The 25,098-nt window shown below is 35.8% G+C and overlaps 1 protein-coding gene across 7 annotated transcripts in view; it reads left to right on the top strand.

The window, feature by feature from the left end:
- The window catches only part of DZIP3 (DAZ interacting zinc finger protein 3), a 125,507-nt gene that overhangs the window by 68,510 nt on the left and 31,899 nt on the right, over positions 1-25,098 (top strand). For 3 of the 7 annotated variants that reach the window (XM_081572254.1, XM_081572252.1, XM_081572253.1), the window contains 6 exons: positions 4,062-4,138; positions 5,775-6,392; positions 8,438-8,470; positions 9,510-9,679; positions 10,520-10,564; positions 22,542-22,567. In XM_081572254.1, coding sequence (XP_081428380.1) covers positions 4,062-4,138; positions 5,775-6,392; positions 8,438-8,470; positions 9,510-9,679; positions 10,520-10,564; positions 22,542-22,567 — 969 coding nt within the window. The remainder of the gene's footprint in view (positions 1-4,061; positions 4,139-5,774; positions 6,393-8,437; positions 8,471-9,509; positions 9,680-10,519; positions 10,565-22,541; positions 22,568-25,098) is intronic. The other 4 variants (XM_081572258.1, XM_081572255.1, XM_081572256.1 and 1 more) reach the window with 2 other exon arrangements.

Here is a 25,098-nt window from a genome sequence, read left to right as displayed (position 1 = left end):
ACTTTCATCAAGAGGCTCTTTAGTTCCTCACTTTCTGCCATAAGGGTAGTGCCATCTGCATATCTGAGGTTATTTATATTTCTCCCGGCAATCTTGATTCCAGCTTGTGTTTCATCCAGCCCAGCGTTTCTCATGATGTACTCTGCATATAAGTTAAATAAGCAGGGTGACAATATACAGCCTTGACATACTCCTTTCCCTATTTGGAACCAGTCTGTTGTTCCATGTCCAGTTCTAATTGTTGCTTCCCAACCTGCATACAGATTTCTCAGAAGGCAGGTCAGGTGGTCTGGTATTCCCATCCCTTTTAGAATTTTCCACGGTTTGTTGTGATCCACACAGTCAAAGGCTTTGGCATAGTCAATGAAGCAGAAATAGATGTTTTTCTGGAACTCTCTTGCTTTTTCAATGATCCAGTGATGTTGGTAATTTGATCTCTAGTTCCTCTGCCTTTTCTAAATCCAGCTGGAACATCTGGAAGTTCACTGTTCACGTACTATTGAAGCCTGGCTTGGATAATTTTGAGCATTACTTTACTAGAGTGTGAGATGAGTGCAATTGTGTGGTAGTTTGAGCATCTTTGTCATTGCCTTTCTTTGGGATTGGAATGAAAACTGATCTTTTCCAGTCCTGTGGCCACTGCTGAGTTTTCCAAATCTGCTTGTATATTGCATGCAACACTTTCACGGCATCATCTTTTAGGATTTGAAGTAGCTCAACTGGAATTCCATCACCTCCACTAGCTTTGTTAGTAGTGATGCTTCCTAAGGCCCACTTGACTTCGCATTCCAGGATGTCTGGCTCTAGGTGAGTGATCACACCATTGTGGTTATCTGGGTCATGAAGATCTTTTTTGTATAGTTCTTCTGTGTAAGAGATACATGGCTATTAAGATTTTTTTTTTCTTGAATGAGCTTTGGTAGTTTGTCTTTTTCAAGGAATTTGTCAATTTCATTCAAGTTGTGTATCTTTGCATAAAGTTATTTGTAATATTCCCATATGATCCCTTTTAAATGTCTGTAGATTCTTCAGTGATGTCACCCTATTCATTTCTGATGTTGGAAATTTGTGTCTTTTTTTGCTTGATCATTATGACTAGAAGTTTATCAATTGTGATGATCCTTTCAAAGAATCAGTTCATTTCATTGATTTTCTCTAATATTTTTCTGTTTTCAATTCATCGTTTTCTGTTCTTACTTTTGTTATACATCCTTGCTTCTGCTTGCTTTGGGTTCAGCTTTCTCACATTTTTCTAATTTTTTAAAATGAAAGATTTCATGATTGATTTGAGACATTTTTTTTCTTTATAGACCAGCTTTCCTTTAGCATCACTGCTTTTGCTGTGTCCCATCCATTTTAATATGTAAGTTGTTTTTAGGTTTTTCAACTCAGATTATCTTCTAACTGTGTGTGTCTATAACTGTGGGAGTGTGTTATATAATTGCCAAATATTTGGGGATATTTCAACTGTGTTTCTAGATGTGAATCCCAATCTCATTCCTTGTGGTCACAGATGTATTTTCAAGCATTATAGCCTTAAAAATTGTGGCGATTTCTTTTATGACACTTAAATATTGTGTATCTTGATAAGTGTCTCGTGCATTTGGACTATATCTGCCTTTGTTTAGTACCATGTTCTATTAATATACCAAGTTGATTTATTAGTTTTGTTTCAGTGTTTCTGTATCACTACTGATTATCAGTTTACTTTTTCTATCAATTACTAAGAGGGAAATGTTGAAGTTTGATGTCGATATATTGTCTTTTTCTATTGCCTATTTGTATATTTTTAAACACTTTTCATTAGATACTACACACATATATAGAGTTACTTTCTTTTTTTCTTGATGATTTGAGTCCTTTATCCTTATATAAAAGGATATCCCTGATTATCCCTGATAATATTTTTGCTTTAATTTATTATATGATATTTGCATAACTATTCCAGCTTTTAGTTAGTGTTTGTGTGGCATATCTTTTTGCAACCATTTACTTCCACTTATATAATCCCACAGATAGAGGAGCCTGGCAGGCTACAGTCCATAGCATAGCAGAGACTCGAACACGACTGAAGTGACTTAGCACATAGCACATATATATTTTTACCTTTAAAGAGGGTTTCTTACAGATAACATAGGTCTTGGTTGTTTTTTTTTTTAATATCCAGCTTGACAATGTCTGTCTTTAAATTGGATGGTCATTTCCACATACATTTGCTGTAATTCTTGATTGCATTGGATTTAAATGTCTTCCTAGTTGTTTTTAATTTTTCCCATCTGCCCTTGTTTTTTGTTTCCTGATAGCAGATTTTTTGTTTGTTATATTTTTTAAGTGACTGCTCTGAGACCTATGATACACATTTAAAAATTATTTTATTACAATATAGTTGATTTAAAATGTGATGATACACATTTTTAACCTATAAAAATCTGTTTTTAAATAATGCATCATAAATAGTGTATGAGCATTACAATAATATAGTCTGATTTCTTTCCATTTTTGTGCATCATATATTTTACTTCTACATATTTCCTGAATTCATAATATACTGTTGCTTATAAGTATAGTTTATTTTTTCCTGTTTTGCACTTTATATACATTTAAACACTCATTTTTATGCTTTTAAATAGACACTGAAATTTTTTTCTTATTACAGTTTTTCATTTCATTGGTCTGTTTCATTTATAGCTATGGGGCTTCCCTCATAGTTCAGTCGGTAAAGAATCTGCTTGCAGTGCTGGAGACCTGGGTTCGATTCCTGGGTCGGAAGATCCTGTGGCGAAGGAAATGGCAAGCTATTTCAGTATTCTTGCCTGGAGAATCCCTTGGACACATTTATAGCTATACTACTTTAGTCGTTCTATCACTGATAGATATATGGGTTGTTTCCAGTTTTAGACTGTAACTACAGTTCTATGATGAACATTCTTATCTATGTCTCCAGGTGTATATGTGCAAAAAATTCTCCAGAGTGTATTCCTAGGAGTATAATTGCTAGGCCATCTATTCATATCTTCAACTTTACTAGATTTTGCTGAACTGTTTCCCACAGTAGTTTTACCGATTTGCACTCTCGCTGGCAATGTAGAATTCCTTTTACTCAGTGTCTTTGCTGTTCCTATATATTGTTAGAGTTTAAAATGTTTTCACTGTAGCAGATGATTGGCACTGTTATGCTGATGCTGGAGATAAAATCAGTAACAACCACCACAAACATCTCTGTCCTTTAAGCTAAGCGTACGTTCTAGTGTTGCTTTTTTTTTTTTTTGTATTGTTTTCTGTGGGAGAGTTCTTTTCGAAGTCAAGTGCCAAATTTTTTCATCTGTTTCATGGCAGCATTTACTTAATATTTAGTCTATTTAATAAATCTTGCTACTTTTCTCTCATTTTTTCCTAGTTATTTGTATTGACACTATGCCAGTTTCTTTCTTTGTGTCTCTTGTAATCGCTAGTCATTAAAAGGGGGGCTTCCCCAATGGATCAATGGTAGAGAATCTGCCACTGATGCAGGAGATGCAGGAGACACAAGTTTGATCCCTAGTTGGGGAAGATCCCATTGAGGAGGAAATGGCAACCCATTCCAGTATTCCTGCCTAAAAAATCTCATGGACAGAGCAGCCTGGTGGGCTACAGTCCAAAGGGTTGCCAAGAGTCAGACACAACTGAGCGACTGAGCATGCATGCAGTAATTAAATGAGTTTTCTTAGAATAGTTATTGGTAAGAAGATTCTGTGGTGGAAGAGGGTGTGGGAGGAGTTCCAGGTTTGCTGACTTTGTACAGTGCAAAGACTTCTATTTTTTTGCTACCATACAGTCTTCTTGCAAACAAGCTAGTCATGTGATTCTTTTTGTATGAAATCTAACAATTCTACTTGCCTCTGAATTCCAGTGAAAATGGCCTTGTAGGGTTGTTATTGTTGGTGTTTTTATTTGTTCATTTAATTTTCTCCTTTGCTTTTAAATTATTTCCAGGAGTAGAAGAAGAAAGTGCTCACTGACTTAGCCATGCAGAAACCAAAAATCTTCACTGACATTTTTAACTTATTTTTTTCCAATTGCAGCTATAAAAAGTTGATGTCTCTGAAAATAACTGATACTGATATAAGACCGAAGATCAGTTTAAAATTTGGTACAAAAGGTATATTTTACTTTCATATGTCTGCTATTAAAAACTGTGTTAAAAATTTTGACTTTCTTTGTAAAGTATCGTGCCATTAACAACCATATGTTTATTTGTGTTTGTCATTCATGGGCTTGGGTTTACACTAACAAGCATCACTTCGTATAGGCTGGAATTCACTGACAGAAATATCAGGTGTATGGGTATCACATTACCTTGCCTCTACAGAGAGGTAGTGCATAACTGTGGCTATACAGATTGAGCTTCATCTGATCTTTCTTACCAACCTCTCCTTCTTTGCTGCGTTCCCTGTTAAAAGCATGAATTGGAAAGAATGAACATTTTGGGCTCTAAGTCCAGATGGTGCCACCTCTTCAGGAGTGTGCTAGCAAATGCCAGCTGCTCAGCACTTGGAGACCTTAAGGTCTCCTGGCCCCAGGGAAGTGTAGTCTGGTGGCATTCCTTCTTGCTTGGGTATGTCCCTGATTCTAGCCAGCTTCTTATTTGGCAGCCCAGAGAAAGCTCCTTGAGTCACTTGCTTTGTAACCTTGCTTGCCTCCACAGTTTGTGTCAAGTATATTAAGCAAGAATATTACTTTAAACATCTTTTGAAACACTCATTAAGGATAAAACAATAAAGCTACACTTTATGATAAACACTCTATTAGTTTAAAAATATACCATCATATACCAAATTCTTATTACTTTCTAATTCTTCTCAGTCTGCTTTCATCCTTTGGAGGTGCTACTAAACCAGAAAAAATACCAAATAGTTCAGTCTCATGCCTTATTCCATTTCATTGATGAAACACCTACTTAGTTATTAGTTTCTTTTTTGGGAAGATAAGAGTAAGAGGTTCATTAGATTGGTGTGTCTCAAACTAATATATGTTTGAATTATCTGTGATTTTGTTAAATTGTAGGTGCTGTAGGTGCCAATTCAGTAACTCTGGGGTAAGACCTGAGATTCTATATTTCTAGCCGGCTCCCATGTGGAAGTTGCTGTTGCTGGTCAATGGACTATACTTTGAGGAGCAAGGCATTAAATCACTTGACGTTTCTTAATATAGTTCTGCATTTTCTAATAAGGTAGCCACTAGCCATATGTGGCTATTTAAATTTAAACTTGTTAAAATTAGGTAAAGTTTCAAACTCAGTTCCTATGTCAGACAAGCAGCATTTTCACTCTCAGTGGATAGTGGACAGCAGAAATTTCAAATATTTTCATCACAGAAAGTTTTATTGGACAATGCTGATTAAGGTAAAACGTAATTGCCTAAATAAAGTATAATTAAACACTGGCAGTTACCATTCTTGACAGTCTTCAAAATATTCAAAGGCCTAATACTTTTATGCCATTTGGTGGCCACAGATCATTTATTTGAACAAAACCCTGAATGGTTGAAAGGCTTCTATGGTGATGAGTTTTTGTGATTTCTTTTGCTTGGAACATACTGTTTTTGTTTTGACTTTTTGATAGCTAGACAGATAGCAGCATGCTTATTGAGCATTGGCTGTGGCAAAGCTCTGTACTATATACTTCATTCTATTGTAATAGTGCCTATCCTACATGAACTTAGGATGTAATACCTGAAACCACATAGAAAAAGAGCATTAATGTGGAATCTTTTGACTTGTCAAAATTCATTTTCAGATGAAATGCCTATCTTCAAACTTGATTATAATTATTTCTATCATCTGCTTCATATAATTATTGTTTCTGGTACTGACATTGTTCGGCAAATATTTGATGAGGCTCTGCCACCCCCTCTTTTGAGAAAAGAGCTTCTTATACACAAGAATGTACTGGAACCCTACTACAACCATCTTTGGACCAATCACCCTTTGGGTGGAGCATGGCATCTGCTTTATCCCCCAAACAAGGAGCTACCACAGTCCAAACAGTTTGACTTATACCTCCTATTAGCTCTTATAAAACATTTGAATGTGTTCCCTGCACCCAAAAAAGGCTGGAATATGGAACCACCACCTTCTGATCTCTCTAAGTCTGCAGACATCCTGAGGCTGTGCAAATACAGGGATATCCTCCTTAGTGAGATTTTGATGAATGGTCTCACTGAGTCACAATTCAATTCAATTTGGAAAAAAGTTTCAGATATTCTTCTGCGCCTTGGGGTGAAGAAAGAAGATATTGACAGAGTGAAGGAGAACCCCATTGAGAATATCTCTCTTGATTACCATCAACTGTCCATCTACCTAGGCATACCAGTACCAGAAATCATCCAGAGGATGTTATCCTGCTATCAACAAGGTACAAAATAGTTATTTGCTTAAGCCAGTAAACCTTCACCAAGTGTCTGCTATGTGCCAGACACACTGCTAAAGCCAGGAGATTCAGTGAGCTCACATTCTTGAGAGAATAGACTGATCAAGACATTAATAGTAATTACAGTGCTAGAGATGTTTTCAGAATACCATGGGAAATTATAGTCTAAGAGAATCCAAAAAGGCTTTCTGGAGAATATAATATCTTAGGAATTATTAAATGTAAAAGTTAGCCAAGCGAAGAAGATGGAGAAGGATGTTTCAGAAGGAAACAAGAACAAAGGTATAGAAACATAGAAATATAATTCAAGGAACAAAAAGTTTGGCAATACTGAGTAATGTAGGGGAGAGTTCACAGAATAAATTCAAGAGGAGTTTGTGTTTTCATAAAGGAATTGTTGAAGATTTTTAAGTAGAGGAGTTTTATCACTTCTACAAAATTAAGGATGCCTAAAACCATGAAATACAGGTACTGCGTGTTTCAAGAATGCTCTTTTAAATACCATGAGTGCATGTTTCACCTTTCTATCAGAACTGTGACTTTTAGTTTGGAAGTTTAGCTCTCCATTGGTCATAGGTAATTTTAAAAATCAGGTAACATTTATGCAAGGTGTCTAAAGTCAACAGTGGCCATGCTCAGACATTGTCCGTTACGGGAAAGACTTCAGACCACCTTCCCACATTCCAGGATAGCTTCTCAGCTGTCATGGAAGGTGAAGGTGAAGGTATGTCAGCATCACTGAAACCATCACTGTGCTATTCTGGCTGAATTTTCCTGGTCCCAAGTTATTAGTCATACTACCTGGTGAGCAACTGATGATTACACTGATGCTATTTAAACATACAACTTTCCAAGTCTAGTAATTATTGACCTGGTCCATATTTTCTTCAGAGATAATTGCTAGACCCCCATCCTAGTCCTTTAGCTAAGGCTCTGGGATACCATTGTGTTTTCCTGCTTAATCTTTAAGAGCTGTCCTTGAACATCAAAGAAGAGAATGCTGAGTTTGATGATACAAGAAAGTCAGGAACCCTTGACTTGTAAACTAACTTATAAATTAGAGGCTTTTCTTTTTTGAATTTGTTAAGATTTTAAATAACAAAAACTCATGAGAATAAAGATAATATTTGGGAAAGAGCTTTGAGCAATAAATTCAAGGCATTTCAGTTCTCACTCTGGGAGTCTGAAGAGCTTACTGGTCAAGTCTCTTTAATGGAAGCTTTCCTGAAAGTGAAGTCGCTCAGTCGTGTCCGACTTTTTGCAGCCCCATGGACTTTAGCCTACCAGGCTCCTCCGTTCATGGGATTCTCCAGGCAAAAATACTGGAGTGGGTTGCCATTTCCTTCTCCAGGGGATCTGCCTGACCCAGGGATCAAACCCAGGTCTCCCTCATTGGAGGCAGACGCTTTAACCTCTGAGCCACCAGGGAAGTCCTAGAAGCTTTCCTAGAATCTTATAATTCTTCCCTAGTAGTTACTGCAGTTGCAGTTTTCATTTGTGTATCTGATTAATACCCATTGTCCCCACTAACTCTCTATGAAGGTTATCTTTTTTCTTCACCTTTCAAACTCTAGAGCCTAATACAGCCTCACATATCATAGGTGCTTAGTAAATATTAATGGGTATGGAGAGGGGCTGCTTATCAGGATTTTGCTTAAAAAAAGGCTCAAACTTACAATGGAGATTTGCTTCATAATTACCTATTATTACTTCATGACCTTAGACTGTCAATTGTAAGAATTTGCTGATTTGTTTAAAGTACTGGTGTTCTAGACGTTATTATGAACTATTTTTTTTAACTTTTCTTTCTCTAATCATGGATTAGATAAGCTTTATAACATAAGATTTATGTTTTAATCTAAAAATTATACCTTGTTTAAACTGCATTCATGAGTGAAGTTGGTTATTTTTAGTTATAATATTTATTGGTGCAATATAAAAAAACTTTTCTGGTTTTTCTTATTCTCAATCTGACATTTGTTGGTTGCATTTGCAATTATACATCTAAAATTTTTCTTTATGTATCATAGGAATTGCTCTACAGTCAATAACAGGCAGTCAACGTAAGTATGTTTAAAAACCAAATGCCTAAGTGACCTTTCAACCCTGTGTAGCTAAGGGGCACCTGTAGATTTTTACTTGGTCAAATAAACTGTATGATAAACTGTGTTTACTATAAGTTTGGAAAATTATATGATCAAATCACTACTGATCAGCTGAATCTAGCATGAGCCTTTTTACTCTGCCTTCCTGTTAATACATGTGCCCTGGGGTTTACCCTAACAGAGTATTTTAACTTTTGACACAAAGGACGCTTCAACAGACAAAAATGCCTACTTGCTTGCTCTACCTGGTCATATATGCTACTCGTTAGCTTATGTAGCTTTTATCTGGTTAACTACCCATTGTTAAGCTATATATTTTTTTGCCAGGTAATGAGTTGCTAATTATTTGATTTTCATTTATGTACTGTTGGTTTTTTTAAATGTAATTCAAATTCTGCAGCTAAAATTATATTTAAGAAAGGAATACCATGGCTTTTGTTTGAACCAGTTGTGACCAGTCAAATGAAGTCTTCAGGTTTAGAGATTGAATCTCTGGAGCATAATCAAGGAGCATGGTGTCAAAGAAGAAGTTACATAATAAGGGGCTGATACCCTTTAACAACCTTTGGTTATGAAAAAGAAGGAAAAAAGGGAAAAAATAAATCGAACTTTTCCTTCTTTTCTTTATGTTTCAAATTTATGCCCTAAAATAATACTGGTTGCAGTGTTAACAGGGTCAATGTCAGGATACTCAAAAGCTTATATTTAGGGTTGACTTAAGTTCTAGATGGTCTAATATCTATAGTCTGCTTAAGATAAAAATAAAATATCTTAGTGTTGTGTTCATACTGATTGGTTTCAGGCTAGTATATGTACCTATTATTATTTGATCATTGATAAATGGACATTTTATTTTCATTTAGTACTTGAACAGAGTAAGATGTCTTCTATTTTTATTTCTCGGATGGTGTTATGGGGGGAGTAAATGTATTTAAAATAGTGATGAAGCTAAAATTATATGCATCCAGATTTTGAGTGTTTTGGTTTTAATATTTAGGTATTGAAGTAGAAGAGTTACAAAATGAAGAAGAAGAACTAAGTCCACCTCTTATGGAGTACAATATAAATGTGAAATCAATCCCTGAAATACATTTAGCAGAAATGAATAAAGATGGGGCATCGATACCCAGTGAATCTTCAACAGAATCTGTTAAAGATCTCCAGGAAGTATAAGCTCTCATTAATATTTGAATTAGAAGAACTTAATCAAGGCTTTTAGTTTGTTACATGTGCTGTTCTTAAAGCATCCCAGATAGTCTTAGTTTATATTATCATACTGTTTATGCAGAGCTTGAATTGGGATGGCTCTTCTCCCAGTACTTTGTTCTACAATCTTCCTGCCTTAATCATGTATTTTTGACAGCATTTATTGAACAATTATTATGTGCCAGGCACTATGCTAGATTTCTGAACATGTTTCTTCATCCTAAGAGGTGGAGTGAATGTGGTAGGTTAGCAGAAAGTAGAAGAAAGCATAGTAGGGAACAGGTGGAGAGAGAAGAGGAGAGAAAACAAGAATATTTCAATACTATTTACACAGAGGTAGAATTAAAATCATCCAGGATGTATTTCTTTACAGATAAGTGGTAGCAGTTAATATGTGGTCACTAAATTCTGTTTAGGTTTAGTTTTTCATCTTATGGACCTGAATATGTTGATTTTTTTAAGGTGCATTTTTCCATTGTTAGTCATACATACGCGCGCACACACACACGCACACATACCTCCTTTGTCAGTCATACATGCACATGTGCAAGTGAAGATCTCTGAGCTCTTTTCAGTATCCTACTCATTGATGTTATATATTGTTCCTTTATACATCAGTGATTCTCAAGCAGAAAACTGAGATTGAAATTAAAATGAAACTAATGTTCCATAGAAGCTAGAGGAAACTATGACCTATTTTAGAAGATAAAATTCCAAGTGGTTAGAGGAAATATATTTTGCAAAATAATGCATTGTACAGTTTGAATTGCATATTAAATAGATGTGTTTCTTACCTATTAGGTTAAGAGTAAACCAAAGAAAAAGAAAAAGACCAAGAATAAAAAGGTAAGAGGCATTATAATGGAGGAATGTTTGATTATGAACAGTTAGGTTTAATATATGGTTTTACTGTTGTTGGTTAGTTGCTAACTTGTGCCCGACTCTTTTGCCGACCCCATGGACTATAGCCCGCCAGGCTCCTCTGTCCATGGGATTTTTCAGGCAATAATACTGGAGTGGGTTGCCATTTCCTTCTCTAGGGGATCTTCCCAACCCAGGGATCAAACTCGTATCTCCTACATCGGCAGGCAGATTCTTTACCACTGAGTCACCAAGGAAGCCCTGGTTTTACTGTTAATAGTTAGAACTTAAAATTAGTCCAAGTAGACAAGTAGAACAAATGACTTATAAATGTTCATAGCTTATTGAATATATGATTATAGAGAAGTCTATGTATGTTAGATTCTGAAAATGATTTAAATTTATAATATGCCCTACTTTACTTCCCTAAATCATAATATATACATTTAAATATATAAAGAAACTGAATTAATCACTTTGAAATTTCATTAATTTCTGCATACCACTCTCATTTTAAAAATACCTACTCTGTTTTAAAAACAGCTTCTTTTCATATTTCTACAGATAAGTTCAGAAGCATTTTTCAAAACCTAAGAAATCTTGATTTTCTCCTTTGTATCTAAGACTCTGCCAACAATGCAATAATGTACTAAAATGGTACAAACCCAAGAAGCTTCTTTTATGCCGCTTCCTGTTGTTTGAGAGTTGTAAAATGAGCAAGTTACGGTCTATAGCAGTTTTAGCAAGAAGTCTCTTAATAGCTTGAAAAATTACAAGAGAAAATCAAGAGTGTTTTTTTTTTCAAATAAATTTATTTATTTTAGTTGGGGGCTAATTACTTTACAATATTGTAGTAGTTTTTGCCATACATTGACATGAATCAGCCATGGGTTTACATGTGTTCCCCTTCCTGGACCCCCCTCCCACCTCCCTCCCCATCCCATCCCTCTGGGCCATCCCATTGCCCCAGCCCTGAGCATTTATCTCATGCATCGAACATGGAATGGTGTTCTGTTTCACATATGATAATATACATGTTTCAATGCTATTCTCCCAGAACGTCCCACCCTCACCTTCTCCCTCAGAGTCCATAAGACTGTTCTATGCATCTGTGTCTCTTATTCTGTCTCGCATATAGGGTTATCGTTACCATTTTTCAAATTCCATATATATGCATTAGTATACTGTATTGATGTTTTTCTTTCTGGCTTACTTCACTCTGAATTATGGGCTCCAGTTTCATCCATCTCAATAGAACCGATTCAAATGTATTTTTTTTAATGGCTGAGTAATTACTAGAGCTAATCAATGAATATAGTAAAGTTGCAGGATATAAAATTAACACACAGAAATCCCTTGCATTCCTATACTCCAATAATGAGAAAACAGAAAGAGAAATTAAGGAAACAATACCATTCACCATTGCAACAAAAAGAATAAAATACTTAGGAATATATCTACCTAAAGAAACAAAAGACTTGTATATAGAAAACTATAAAACACTGATGAAAGAAATCAAAGAGGACACAAACAGATGGAGAAATATACCGTGTTCATGGATTGGAAGAATTAATATAGTGAAAATGAGTATACTACCCAAAGCAATCTATAGATTCAATGCAATCCCTATCAAGCTACCAATGGTATTTTTCACAGAACTAGAAGAAATCATTTCACAATTTGTATGGAAATATAAGAAACCTCGAATAGCCAAAGCAATCTTGAGAAAGAAGAATGGAACTGGAGGAATCAACCTGCCTGACTTCAGGCTCTACTACAAAGCCACAGTCATCAAGACAGTATGGTACTGGCACAAAGATAGAAATATAGATCAATGGAACAAAATAGAAAGCCCAGAGATAAACCCACACACCTATGGACACCTTATCTTCGACAAAGGAGGCAAGAATATACAATGGAGAAAAGACAATCTCTTTAACAAGTGGTGCTGGGAAAACTGGTCAACCACTTGTAAAGAATGAAACTAGAACACTTCCTAACACCATACACAAAAATAAACTCAAAATGGATTAAAGATCTAAATGTAAGACCAGAAACTATAAAACTCCTAGAAGAAAACATAGGCAAAACCATCTCTGACATAAATCACAGTAGGATCCTCCATGACCCACCTCCCAGAATATTGGAAATAAAAGCAAAAATAAACAAATGGGACCTAATTAAAATTAAAAGCTTTTGCACAACAAAGGAAACTATAAGCAAGGTGAAAAGACAGCTTTCAGAATGGGAGAAAATAATAGCAAACGAAGCAACAGACAAACAATTAATGTCAAAAATATACAAGCAACTCCTGCAGCTGAATTCCAGAAAAATAAACGACCCAATCAAAAAATGGGCCAAAGAACTAAACAGACATTTCCCCAAAGAAGACATACAGATGGCTAACAAACACATGAAAAGATGCTCAACATCACTCATTATTAGAAAAATGCAAATCAAAACCACAATGAGGTACCATTTCACACCAGTCAAAATGGCTGCTATCCAAAAGTCTACAAGCAATAAATGCTGGAGAGGGTGTGGAGAAAAGGGAACCCTCTTACACTGTTGGTGGGAATGCAAACTAGTACAGCCACTATGGAGAACAGTGTGGAGATTCCTTAAAAGACTGGGAATAGAACTGCCATATGACCCAGCAATCCCACTGCTGGGCATACACACCGAGGAAACCAGAATTGAAGGAGACGCGTGTACCCCAATGTTCATCGCAGCACTGTTTACAATAGCCAGGACATGGAAGCAACCTAGATGTCCATCAGCAGACGAATGGATAAGGAAGAGTATTTTTTTATTGGCTTAATTTTTTAAAATCAAGACTGTATTAATAATTTTAGAGCAATTTTTTGGTTCAGAGCAAAATTGAGAGAAAGTTACAGAGATCTCCCATATACTTTCTGACTCCAAACATTCGTATAGCCTCTTCAACCAACATCCCTGAGCATAGTGTTACATTTGTTACAACTGATGGGCCTGCATACATATATCATAATTACCCAGAGTTCATACATTACATTTTGGTTCGTTCACTTTTGTACAATTCGTGGTTTTGGACTCAAGATGATTTTTTTATTAAGCATATAGCTAATCACTATGCTATGCAAGCTTTATTGTGAAAAAATGTTATTTCCTGGCTTGAAATGTATATTTAAAGTCTAGATTAAATTATAAACTGAGTGAAAGTATTTGCCCAACTGCAAATTCATCTTATTATACATGAATTTACATTATGTATATACACAAACTTTAGTCATAAATGAAATTTTACACAATGAAGGTAAATTTACAAAATACTTATTAAAGTCAAGAACAAGATAAAGATTTTTATTATAATCTGATTAGTAAAATATCAGTATCATTTTCATATTTATCAAAAGTTATCTTGAAAATTAAATTTTTAAAATTAAATTATGTTTTTAAAACACATGAGTATAAATATTTTTCCTTGCTTTTAGACAGTTCTTATCTAATAAAACACAGCCTTGTAAATTGGTTTATCTGATGTTTTTTATTTTTTGCCAAGACATTGGTAAGTCCCAGGTCTAATACTGTGTAAGACTGATCAAATATATCTACAGCTGTTAGATCACTGATCCAAACTCCAAGAGTTACAGTGTATCTCTTCCTTACTTCCAAAAGATTAAAATATGGTAATACTCAGATTTCCATTTAGCTAAAATACTCAATTTTAGCTAAATGGAAAGCCCCAGTCCTGTGTCTAATTGAAATTAAACAGGGAATAAACACTAGCAGAAATAATGTAATCACTACTTCAAAATTTGTACACTGGTAATATTAAAAATTTCTTACAAAGTCAGCAACTATTTAGGGATTTCTTAAAAAACATTCTTAGTTTACTTCCAATTTATTTTATTAAAAAATTGAGATACTTTGAAAATAAAATAATAAGTTTATCAAGAAAAAATTTGGACAATAGAAGAGAGATCTTATATCCTTTATCTAAATTTTGAAGTATAAACCTAAAAAATGCTGAAAATTTTTCATGACTGTTTCATATACAGTAGTCCTATTATACTCAATTACTGTTATAGTAGGAAAGAATTGTCTAGTGTAGTGTAAGCAACCAGTTATAAAAAGCTGAGTCCATCAAATTATCTAATTATGTGTTCTCCACATGAAAAATTCTAGCATGTAGAAGTTTGTGTGATACAGAGTGACTACAGAATCCTTATGCATGAAATTATGTCCTCTGTTAATTATTTGATTTTTAGCATGTCTACCTAACACTATCTGAGGTCCTAAAAACACCTATCAGGGATTCTCTGGATGAAGATGACAAAAAGTATAATTTATGTAGCAAATAGAGGGGATAATAAGATAACTTCTAGTATGTATAGTAGTAAATTGTAAATAACTCTCGAGAGTTAATTACTTCTTTCTTTCTTTCTTCCCAATTTTATTTCCTACTCAGAGGAACTGACGTTAGAAGTAGAAAAGGAAGGTAAAGCAGATGGCAAAAGAATAGAAACATTGAGGGAAAAAAATATGACAGAAAATAAGCTTTTCAAAGGGGATGTCCTCTCTAAAGGGAAGTTGCTAAGATGCATGTAAGACAGGCTGATACATAAAGTGGGCATGAAGTTATCCTGGAAAGAGCTTAAAAGGAATTTTAGAAATACAGGTATCTCCTGCTTTCTGAAGTTTATACGATTATGTTTTTATGAAAGACCTGCATTAATCTGTTTATGCTAACCAAAAGAAATCTGAAGAGGATTTTGCTTATACAAAAAAAGTTACAGGCTTATTTCGTTTTATTGCACTTTGCAGATACTGAATTTTTCACAAATTGAAAGTTTGTGGCAACTCTGCATCAAACAAATCTAGTGGCACCATTTTCCCAATGGCATTTACTCACTTTGTTTCTGTGTTGCATTTTTGGTAATTCTCACAATATTTCAAACTTTTAAATTATTATTATTTTGTTATTGTGATCTGTGATCAGTTATCATTTTTTAGGTATAGTTGATTTATAGCATTATATTATTTTGGGTTACACAACATAGTGATTCAAAATTTTTATTGGTTATACTCCATTCAAAGTTATTATAAAATATTGCCTATATTCCCTGTGCTATATAATATATCCTTGTAGTTTATTTTATACACAGTAGTTTGTATATCTTAACCCTCTCTTCCTGTGGTGTCCCTCCCCCCTGCCGTATCTCTATTGGTAACAACTAGTTTGTCCACTGGAGAAGGCAATGGCACCCCACTCCAGTACTCTTGCCTGGAAAATCCCATGGACAGAGGGGCCTGGTGGGCTGCAGCCCAGGGAGTCACTAAGAGTCGGACACGACTGAAGCGACTTAGCAGCAGCAGCAGCAGCAGTTTGTCCACTGTATGTTTGCATGTTTCTATTTTGTTATATTTATTCATTTGTTTTACTTTTTAGATTCCATATATAAGTGATAACATATAGTATTTGTCTTTCTCTGACTTTTTTCACTAATTCTAATCCTCTGTAGATACATCCATGTTGTCACAAATGTAAATTTTCATCCTTTTTTCCTGGCTGAGTAGTATTCCGTTGTGTATATAAACCATAGCTTCTTTATCCATTCATCTGTTGATGGACATTTAGGTTGCTTCCATATCTTGGCTATCATAAATAATGCTTCTGTGAACATTGGGGTGCGTGTATAGTTTCAAATTAGCATTTCATTTTCTTTTTTGTATGCTCAGGAGTGGAGTTGCTGTATCATGTGGTCATTGTACTATTGGTTTCCTGGGGAACCTCTGTAGTGTTTTCCATAGTGGCTACACCAACTTCCATCCCCACCAATGGTGTACAGTGTTCTTTTTCTCCACATCCTTGCTGACATACATTTGTAGTCTTCTTGACCATAGCCATTTTTCTACATGTGGGGTGATCTCATTATGGCTTTGATTTGCATTTCTTTGATGATTAGCAGTGTTGAGCATCTTTTCATGAGCCTTTTGGCCACCTGTATATCTTCTTTGGAAAAATGTCTATTCAGGTCTTCTGCCCATTATTTAGTCAGGTTGTTTGGGTTTTTTTTTTTTTAATATTGAATTGTATGAACTGTTTGTTTTGGATATTAGCCCCTTTTTAGTCATATTGTTTGCAAATATTTTCTCCCATTCAGTAAGTTATCTTCTCATTTTGGTCAGTGGTTTCCTTTGCTCTGCAAAAGTTTTTAAATTTAGTTAGGTCCCATTTGTTTACTTTTGCTTTTCTTTCCTGTGCCTTAGGAGACAGATCCAAAAAATTAGTGTTGCAGTTTATGTCAAAAAATGTTCTGCCTAAATGTTCCTCTAGGGGTTTTATGGTTTCTGGTCCTACATTTAGGTATTTAACCCATTTTTAGTTTATTTTTACACATAATATGAGACGCTATTCTAATTTCAGCCTTTTACATGTAGCTGTTCAGTTTTTTCCTTCATCACTTACTGAAGAGACTGTCTTTTCCTCATTGAATATTCTTGTCTCATTTGTCATAGATTAATTGACCATAAGTGTGTGAGTTTATTCCTGAGTGGCTCTTGGCTCTGTTCCTTTGATCCATGTGTCTATTTTTGTGCCAGTACCATATTCTTTTGATTACTGTAGCTTTGTAGTACAGGTTGGAATCAGGGAGCATGATACTGCTAGCTCTCTTTTTCTCTCTCAGGATTGCTTTGACTATTTAAGGTCTTTGAATTTCCATATAAATTTTATAATTATTTGTTTTAGTTCTGTGAAAAATACTTTTGGTATTTTGATACGGATTGCATTGAATCTGTAGATTGCTTTGGGTAGTATGGCCGCTTTAACAATATTAATTCTTCCAATCAGCGAACATGGTATATCTGCCCCTCACTTTAAGTTATTCAGTTTCTTTCATTAGTGTTATAGTTTTTCAACTACAGGGCTTTTACCTCCTTGTATTTATTCCTAGGTATTTTATTCTTTTTGATGCAGTGGTAAATGGGATTGTTTTCTTAATTTCTCTCTGATATTTCCTTGTTAGTGTAAAGAAGTGTAACGGATTTCTATATATTAATTTTGTATCCTGTGACTTTACTGAATTCATCGATGAGCTCTAGCAGTTTTTTAGTGGCATTTTAGGGTTTTCTATGTATAGTATCATGTCACCTGCAAACAGTAACAGTTTTGCTTCTTCCCTTCCAGTTTGGATTCTTTTTAATTCTTTTCCTTATCTATGGCTAGGACTTCCAAGATTGTGTTGAATAAAGTGGGTATCATTGTCTTGTTCCTGATCTTAGAGGAGATGCTTTCAGCTTTTCACCATTGAGTATGATGATAGCTGTAGACTTTTTATATATGGCCCTTACTATGTTGAGGTATGTTCCCTCTGTATCCACTTTGTGGAGAAATTTTATCATAAACAGATACTGAATTTTGTCAAAAACTTTCTCTGCATCTATTGAGATGACCGTATGATTTTTGTTCTTCAGTCAGTGTGGTATATTACATTCAGTAATTTGTAAATATTGAACCATATTTGCATCCCTGGGATAAATCCCACTTGAAGTTATCAGTGAGCTTTGATGTTACTATTGCAATTGTTTTGGGATGGTACAAATCATGCCTATATAAGATGGTGACCTTAAAAGATAAATGTGTGTATTCTGACTTCTCTACCAACCAGGGCTCCCCTAGTGGCTCAGCTGGTCAAGAATCCACCTGCAATGTGGGAAACCTGGGTTCGATCCCTGGGTTGGAAAGATCCCCTGGAGAAGGGAACAGCTACCCACTCTAGTATTCTGGCCTGGAGAATTCCATGGACTGTACAGTCCATGGGGTCACAAAGAGTTGGACATGAGTGAGCTAACCAGCTATTCTCACTCACCAACCAGCTATTCTCTTATCTCTGTCCCTCTCCTTGGGTTTTCCTGTTCCCTGAGATGCAACAGTTGTTAAAATAAAGCAGTTAATAACCTTGCAATAGCCTCTAAGTGTTCTAATGAAAGGAAGAGTTGCAGGTCTCTCCCTGCAAATCAAAAGCTAGAAATTGTTCAGCTTAGTGAGGAAGTTATATTGAAAACTGTGATAGGCCGAAAGCTAGGCCTCATGTGCCAAACACTTAGCCAAGCTGTGAGTGCAAAGGAAAAGTGCTTGAAGGAAATTAGAAGTGCTACTCCAGTGAACACAGGAATGATAAGAAAGTGAAACAGCCTTATTGCTGATATAGAGAAAATTTTAGTGTTCTGGATAGAATATTAAATCAGCCACAATATTTCCTTAAACTGAAGCCGAATCTAGAGGAAGGCACTTCAGTTCTGTAAAAGCTGAAAGAGGTGAGAAAACTGCAGAAGAAAAGTTTGGAGCCAGCAGAGGTTGGTTCAAGGAAAGAAGCCATCTCTATAACTTCAGATTATAAGGTGAAGCAGCAAGTGCTGATGTGGAAGCTGCAGAAAGTTACCCAGAAGACCTTGCTAATATAACTAATGTATATGACTATACTAAACAACAAATTTTCAATGTAGTAAAAACAGCCTTCTATTGAAGAAGATGACATCTAGGGCTTTCATAGCTAGAGAAGAAAAGTAATACCTGTCTTCAAAACTCCAAGACACAAGCTGACCCTCTTGTTGGGGGCTAATGTAGCTAGTAATTTTAAGTAGAAGCCAGTGCTCATTTACCATTCTGAAAATCCTAGCAGAAAGAATTATACTAAATCAATTCTGTCCTCTAGAAATGGAACAACATATCCTGGATGACAACACATCTCTTTACAACATGGTTTACTAAACATTTTAAGCCTACTCTAGAGACCTACTGCTTAGAAGAAAGATTTCTTTCAAAATATTACTGCTCATTGACAGTACATCTGGTCACCCAGGAGCTCTGATGGAAATCGACAGTGATATTAATATTGTTTTCATGCCTGCTAACACAACATCTGTTCTGCAGCCTGTGGATGAAGGAGTCATTTCAACTTTCAAGTCTTATTATTTAAGAAATACATTTTGAGAGGCTTCAGTTACCATAAATAGTGATTCCTTTGATGGATTTGGGAAAAGTCAATTGAAAACCTCTGGAAGGATTCACCTTTCTAGATGCCATTAAAAATATTAATAATTCATGGAAAGAGGTAAAAATTTCAACATTAACAGGAGTTTGGAAGAAGCTGATTCCAGCCCTCATATGACACTGATGGATTTAAGACTTCAGTAGAGGAAGTAATTGCAGATGTGGTGAAGGTAGCAAGAGAACTAGAACTAGAAGTGGAGCTTGAAGATGTGACTGAATTGCTACAGTCTCATGATAAAACTTTGATGGGTGAAGAGTTGCTTCTTATAGATGAGCAAAGAAAGTAGTTTCCTGAGATGAAATCTACTTCTGGTGATAGTTCTGTAAATACTGTTGAAATGACAACAAAGGATGAGAAGATGACATAAACTTAACTTCAGGGTTTGAGAGGACTGACTCCAGTTTTGAAAGAAGATCTACTGTGGGTGAAATGCTATCAAAACAGCATTGCATGCTACAGAGAAATCATTTGTGAAAGAAAGAGTTGATCAACGTGACAAACTTTGTTGTTGTCTTATTTTAAGAAATTACCACAGCCATTGCAGCTTTTAGCAACCGTCACCCTGATTAGTTAGCAGCCATCAACATCAAGGCAAGACCATCTACCAAAGAAATGATTGCAGTTTGCTGAAAACTTAGATGATGGTTAGCATTTTTAACAATAAAGTATTTTAAAATTAAATCATACACATTCTTTTTTTAAGACATAATGTTATTATCACACACTTACTTGCCTGCAATATAGTATAAACATAATTTTTATATGTACCAGGAAATCCAAAAATTTGTGTGACTTGCTTTATTGCAATATTCACCTTATTGAGGTTGTCTGGAACCAAACCTTCATTATACCTAAGGTATGCCTGTAATTATTTCTTCAGTTTTTATAGTTCCTTTTGGAGAAGGAAATGGCAACCCACTCCAGTGTTCTTGCCTGGAGAATCCCATGGACAGAGGGGCCCAGTGGGCTGTGGTCTATGGGGTTGCAAAGAGTCGGACACGACTAAGCAACTAACACATATGTCATTTCAGCTTTGGAAAGGTTTCATAGGAATGATGTATTTTTGGGTAGCTGGGGAACTTATTATACTAGATGTATTCATTATGAACAACCAAAGGTCTTTTCAATTCAGTTATTCAGGTACACTCAAGGCAGGAGTTGATAATTCTAAATTGTAGAATCAAATTGGCACTGGACATTGATCAGACAATGAAATGCAAAAATCCTCTTAGTATGCAGACAGTAAAGCAAAACAAATTAGTAAGTTTATCATAGAATCTGTAGGGAAAGAGACCAGAATTTTTTTGTAAATAAGAGATGATAGTAGAAATTAATACTGTAATTTACATGACAGTAATTGATACTCTTAGTAGAAGGGTGATATATAAGAGTAATTAATATGTTGTGTCATTGATATTACCTTTACTTAATAGATTGCCTTTATAGTTTTATTTTAATGAAAATAAAATTTAGGGCTATTTAACTTTTCCTCCCAATTGTGATCTCCCTAGCATTTTTTTTCTGTAAGATTCTTAGTATATCAGTCTGCTTTCTCTTTACATGTGGATTTTTCAAGAACTCTTGTAATTAGTGTCAGATTTCATAAATAAGAATTATATATACCCTGTCCTGGAGAAGGCAATGGCGACCCACTCCAGTACTCTTGCCTGGAAAATCCCATGGATGGAGGAGCCTGGTAGGCTGCAGTCCATGGGGTCGCTAGGAGTCGGACATGACTGAGCGACTTCACTTTCACTTTTCACTTTCATGCACTAGAAAAGGAAATGGCAACCCACTCCAGTATTCTTGCCTGGAGAATCCCAGGGATGGGGGAGCCTGGTGGGCTGCCGTCTGTGGGGTCACACAGTCAGACATGACTGAAGTGACTTAGCAGCAGCAGCATACCCTGTCCTAAGATATAGCAGTAGGTACAAACTCAGCCTCAACACTCATTTCCATTATCTGAATCAGTGATTTGTGTGTGTTTGTGTGTTTCATGACTCAGTAGTAGATAACAAAATCGATTTGATAGGCCACAGCTATAATTTTAGAAAAGGAAAAGAATTAGTATGAATAAAAAAATTCTAGAGTTCCTCACGCATTGTCTTAGTTTAGGCTGCTATAGCCAACTACTATAGATTGGATGGCTTAAACAAGATTTTTGTTTTTCACAGTTCTGGAGGCTGAGAAATTCAAGATCAAGGTGCTAGCCAATTCAGTGTCTGGTGAAGGCACTCTTCTTACTATGCAGACAGCTACCTTTTTGCTATATTATCACATGTTGAAGAAAGAGAGTGAGTGAGCATGCACAAGCAAGCAAGCTAGCTCTCTGATCTCTTCTTATAATGGCACTGGTCCTGTCATGAAGGCTCCACATCATCTAAACCTAATTACCTCCCAATGGCCATACCTCCAATTACCATCACATTGAGGGTTAGGGTTTCAATGTAAGAATTTGGAGGCACACAAGCATGTAGTCCATAACACACATAATATGAGTAACGTTTGTTTCATGGAACTTATGTTTCAGTTTTATGCTTTTGTATAAAAATAGCTATGTAAGTGCATTTAAGTCATAATGTAAAATATATTTATTTTGGTTGTGGTCAGAAAGATTGGTGGTGGTGGTGATGTAGTCACTAAGTTGTATCCAACTCTTGTGACCCCATGAACTGTAGCCTTCTGGGCTCCTCTATCCATGAGATTTCCCAGGGAAGAATACTAGAGTGGGGTGCCATGCCCTTCTTCAGGAGATCTTCCCAACCCATGGATCAAACCCACGTCTCCTGCATTGCAGGCATATTCTTTACCTTTGAGCCACCAAGGATCCCCCAAAATCTTGAGAAATGTCTAAATTCAGTTAGATCACTGTACTGTACCAACATAGTTAATACATAATACTAATTCTTGATGTTATTTTTCAGAATAAGGAATCAAAAGAAGAGCAAGTGTAAGTATTTATTTTATTTTAAAATTTTTCTTAGTACTTGCAAGTGTGCTTTACCAGTATGACACAACCTTGCTTTGGTACATATTCTCACTAAGAGAAGAAAAGACAGGTTTTTTATCTTAATAAGTTGTCGGGTTTTTTATTGAAAATGACAGAAAGTTAAATGATCACTTGTTTTGGGAGAATAGAATCTCTTAACCATTTGTCTGTGTGGCTACTTAACAGTCATCCAATGCTAACTGCTTTATTCAAGGACTAAATTTGGTTCCAGCATAAAATCTTTTAAAATACAGTTTAGATTATAGTTAGCCAAATGTAGACAAAATAAAACTTATCCTTAAAGACAGATTATCTTTTGTCACAGTAACCCCTTTTACAAAAAGAGTTTCATGTGGTTTGGTTTGTTTAATTAACCTAAGTTGTTTTATTTTATTTTTTTTATAATCCCAGTTGTTAACAGTGAATTTTGAACATTTACTGGACACCTTTTAATGTCTAAAGATAATTGTGAGCTATATTCTCCAGCAACATGATTAATGACAGTGTAGTAGAGGAAGGAAGTAGGGGAGACATTCCATGAAGAGATCATTATACCCACCAAAAGTTTTGTTAACTTAAAAGTAGTAGCTATAGAGAACTCTCTGTAAGGACATACTTATTTTTAAAATGGTAACAAGGACATACTTTGTTAGCTTTACAGCATCTTGTAGTTGATATTTTCTCATTGATAATGGACATGATCCACTTTGTACATTAATAGTTCATCATCCAAGATGGGTCTTCACTTTCTCTGTCAACGAGTTGAGCCACTAAACTGATAGTGTATGTGTGTATCTTTTCAAGGTTATGTCTGTTGTTGTTCAATCACTAAGTCTTGTCTGACTCTTTGCGACTCCGTGGACTGCATCACGGCAGGCTTCCCTGTCCTTCACTATCTCCCAGAGTTTGCTCAAATTCATGTCCATTGAGTTGGTGAGGGTATCTAACCATCTCATCCTCTGCTGCCCTTTTCTCCTTTTGCCTTTAATCTTTCCCACCGTCTGGGTCTTTGCCAATGAGTGGGCTCTTCACATCAGGTGACCCAAGTATTGGAGCTTCCACTTCAGCATCAGTCCTTCCAAAGAACATTCAGGGTTGATTTTCTTTAGGATTGACTGATTTGATCTCCTTGAAGTCCAAGGGACCATCAAGAGTCTTCCCCAGCACCGTGGTTTGAAAACATCAATTCTTTGGCACTCAGCCTTCTTTATGATCCAAATCTCACATCCTTATATGACTACTGGAAAAACCGCAGCTTTGACTATACAGACCTTTGTCAGCAAATTCGTGTCTCTACTTTCTAATATGCTGTCTAGGTTTGTCATAGCTTTCCTTCCAAGGAGCAAACATCTTTTAATTTAATGCCTGCAGTCACTGTACCGTCTGCAGTGATTTTGGAGCCCAAGAAAATGAAGTCTGTCACTGCTTTCACTTTCCTCCCTTCTATTTGCCATGAAGTGATGTAACCAGATGCAGTGATGTTAGTTTTTTGAATGTTGAGTTTTAAGCCAACTTTTTCACTGTCTCTTTCACCCTCAAGAGGTTCTTTAGTTCCTTTCACTTTCTGCCATTAGGGTGCTATCATCTGCATATCTGAGGTTGTTGGTATTTCTCCTGGCAATCTTGATTCCAGGTAATCATTCATCCAGCCTGGCATTTCACATGATATACTCTGCACATAAATTAAATAAGCAGGGTGACAATATACAGCCTTGGTGAACTCCTTTCCCAATTTTGAATCAGTCAGTTGTTCCATGTCCAGTTCGAATTGTCAGTTCTTGGCATACAGGTTTCTCAGGAGACAGGAAAGGTGGTCTGATATTCTCATCTCTTTAAGAATTTTCCATAGTTGTTGTGACCTATACAGTCAAAGACATTAGCGTAGTGAATAAAGCAGAAGTAGATGCTTTTCTTCAACTCCTTTGTTTTCTCCATGATCCAATAATCCGGTCCCTCTGCCTCTTTGAAACCCATCTTGTGCATCTGGGAGTTCCTGGTTCACGTACTGCTGAAGCCTAGCTTGAAGGATTTTGAGCATAACCTTGCTAGTATGTGAAATGAGCACAATTGTACAGTAGTTTGAACATTCTTTGGCATTACCCTTTTTTGGGATTGGAATGAAGATATAACCTTTTCCAGTCTTCTGGCCACTACTAAGTTTTCCAAATTTGCTAGCATATCGAGTGTAGCATTTTAACAGCATCATCTTTTAGGATTTTAAATAGCTCAGCTGAAATTATGTCACCTCTACTAGCTTTGTTCCTAGTAATGTTTCTTAAAGCCCACTTGATTTCACACTCCCAGATGTCTGGCTCTAGGTAAGTGATCATACCATCAGGTTATCTGGGTCATTAAGACCTTTTTGGTGTAGTTTTTCTATGTATTCTTGCCACCATCTCTTAATCTCTTCTGCTTCTGTTAGATCTTTATCATTTCTATCCTTTATCATGCCCATCCTTACATGAAATGTTCCCATAATATCTCCAGTTTTC

The sequence above is a fragment of the Giraffa tippelskirchi genome, chromosome 2, assembly GCF_054371585.1.
Source record: "Giraffa tippelskirchi isolate mGirTip1 chromosome 2, T2T-mGirTip1v1.2.pri, whole genome shotgun sequence".
Classification (NCBI taxonomy): domain Eukaryota; kingdom Metazoa; phylum Chordata; class Mammalia; order Artiodactyla; family Giraffidae; genus Giraffa; species Giraffa tippelskirchi.
The sequence above is the reverse complement of the archived record's forward strand: the minus strand, read 5'-3'. Positions and strand labels throughout refer to the sequence as shown.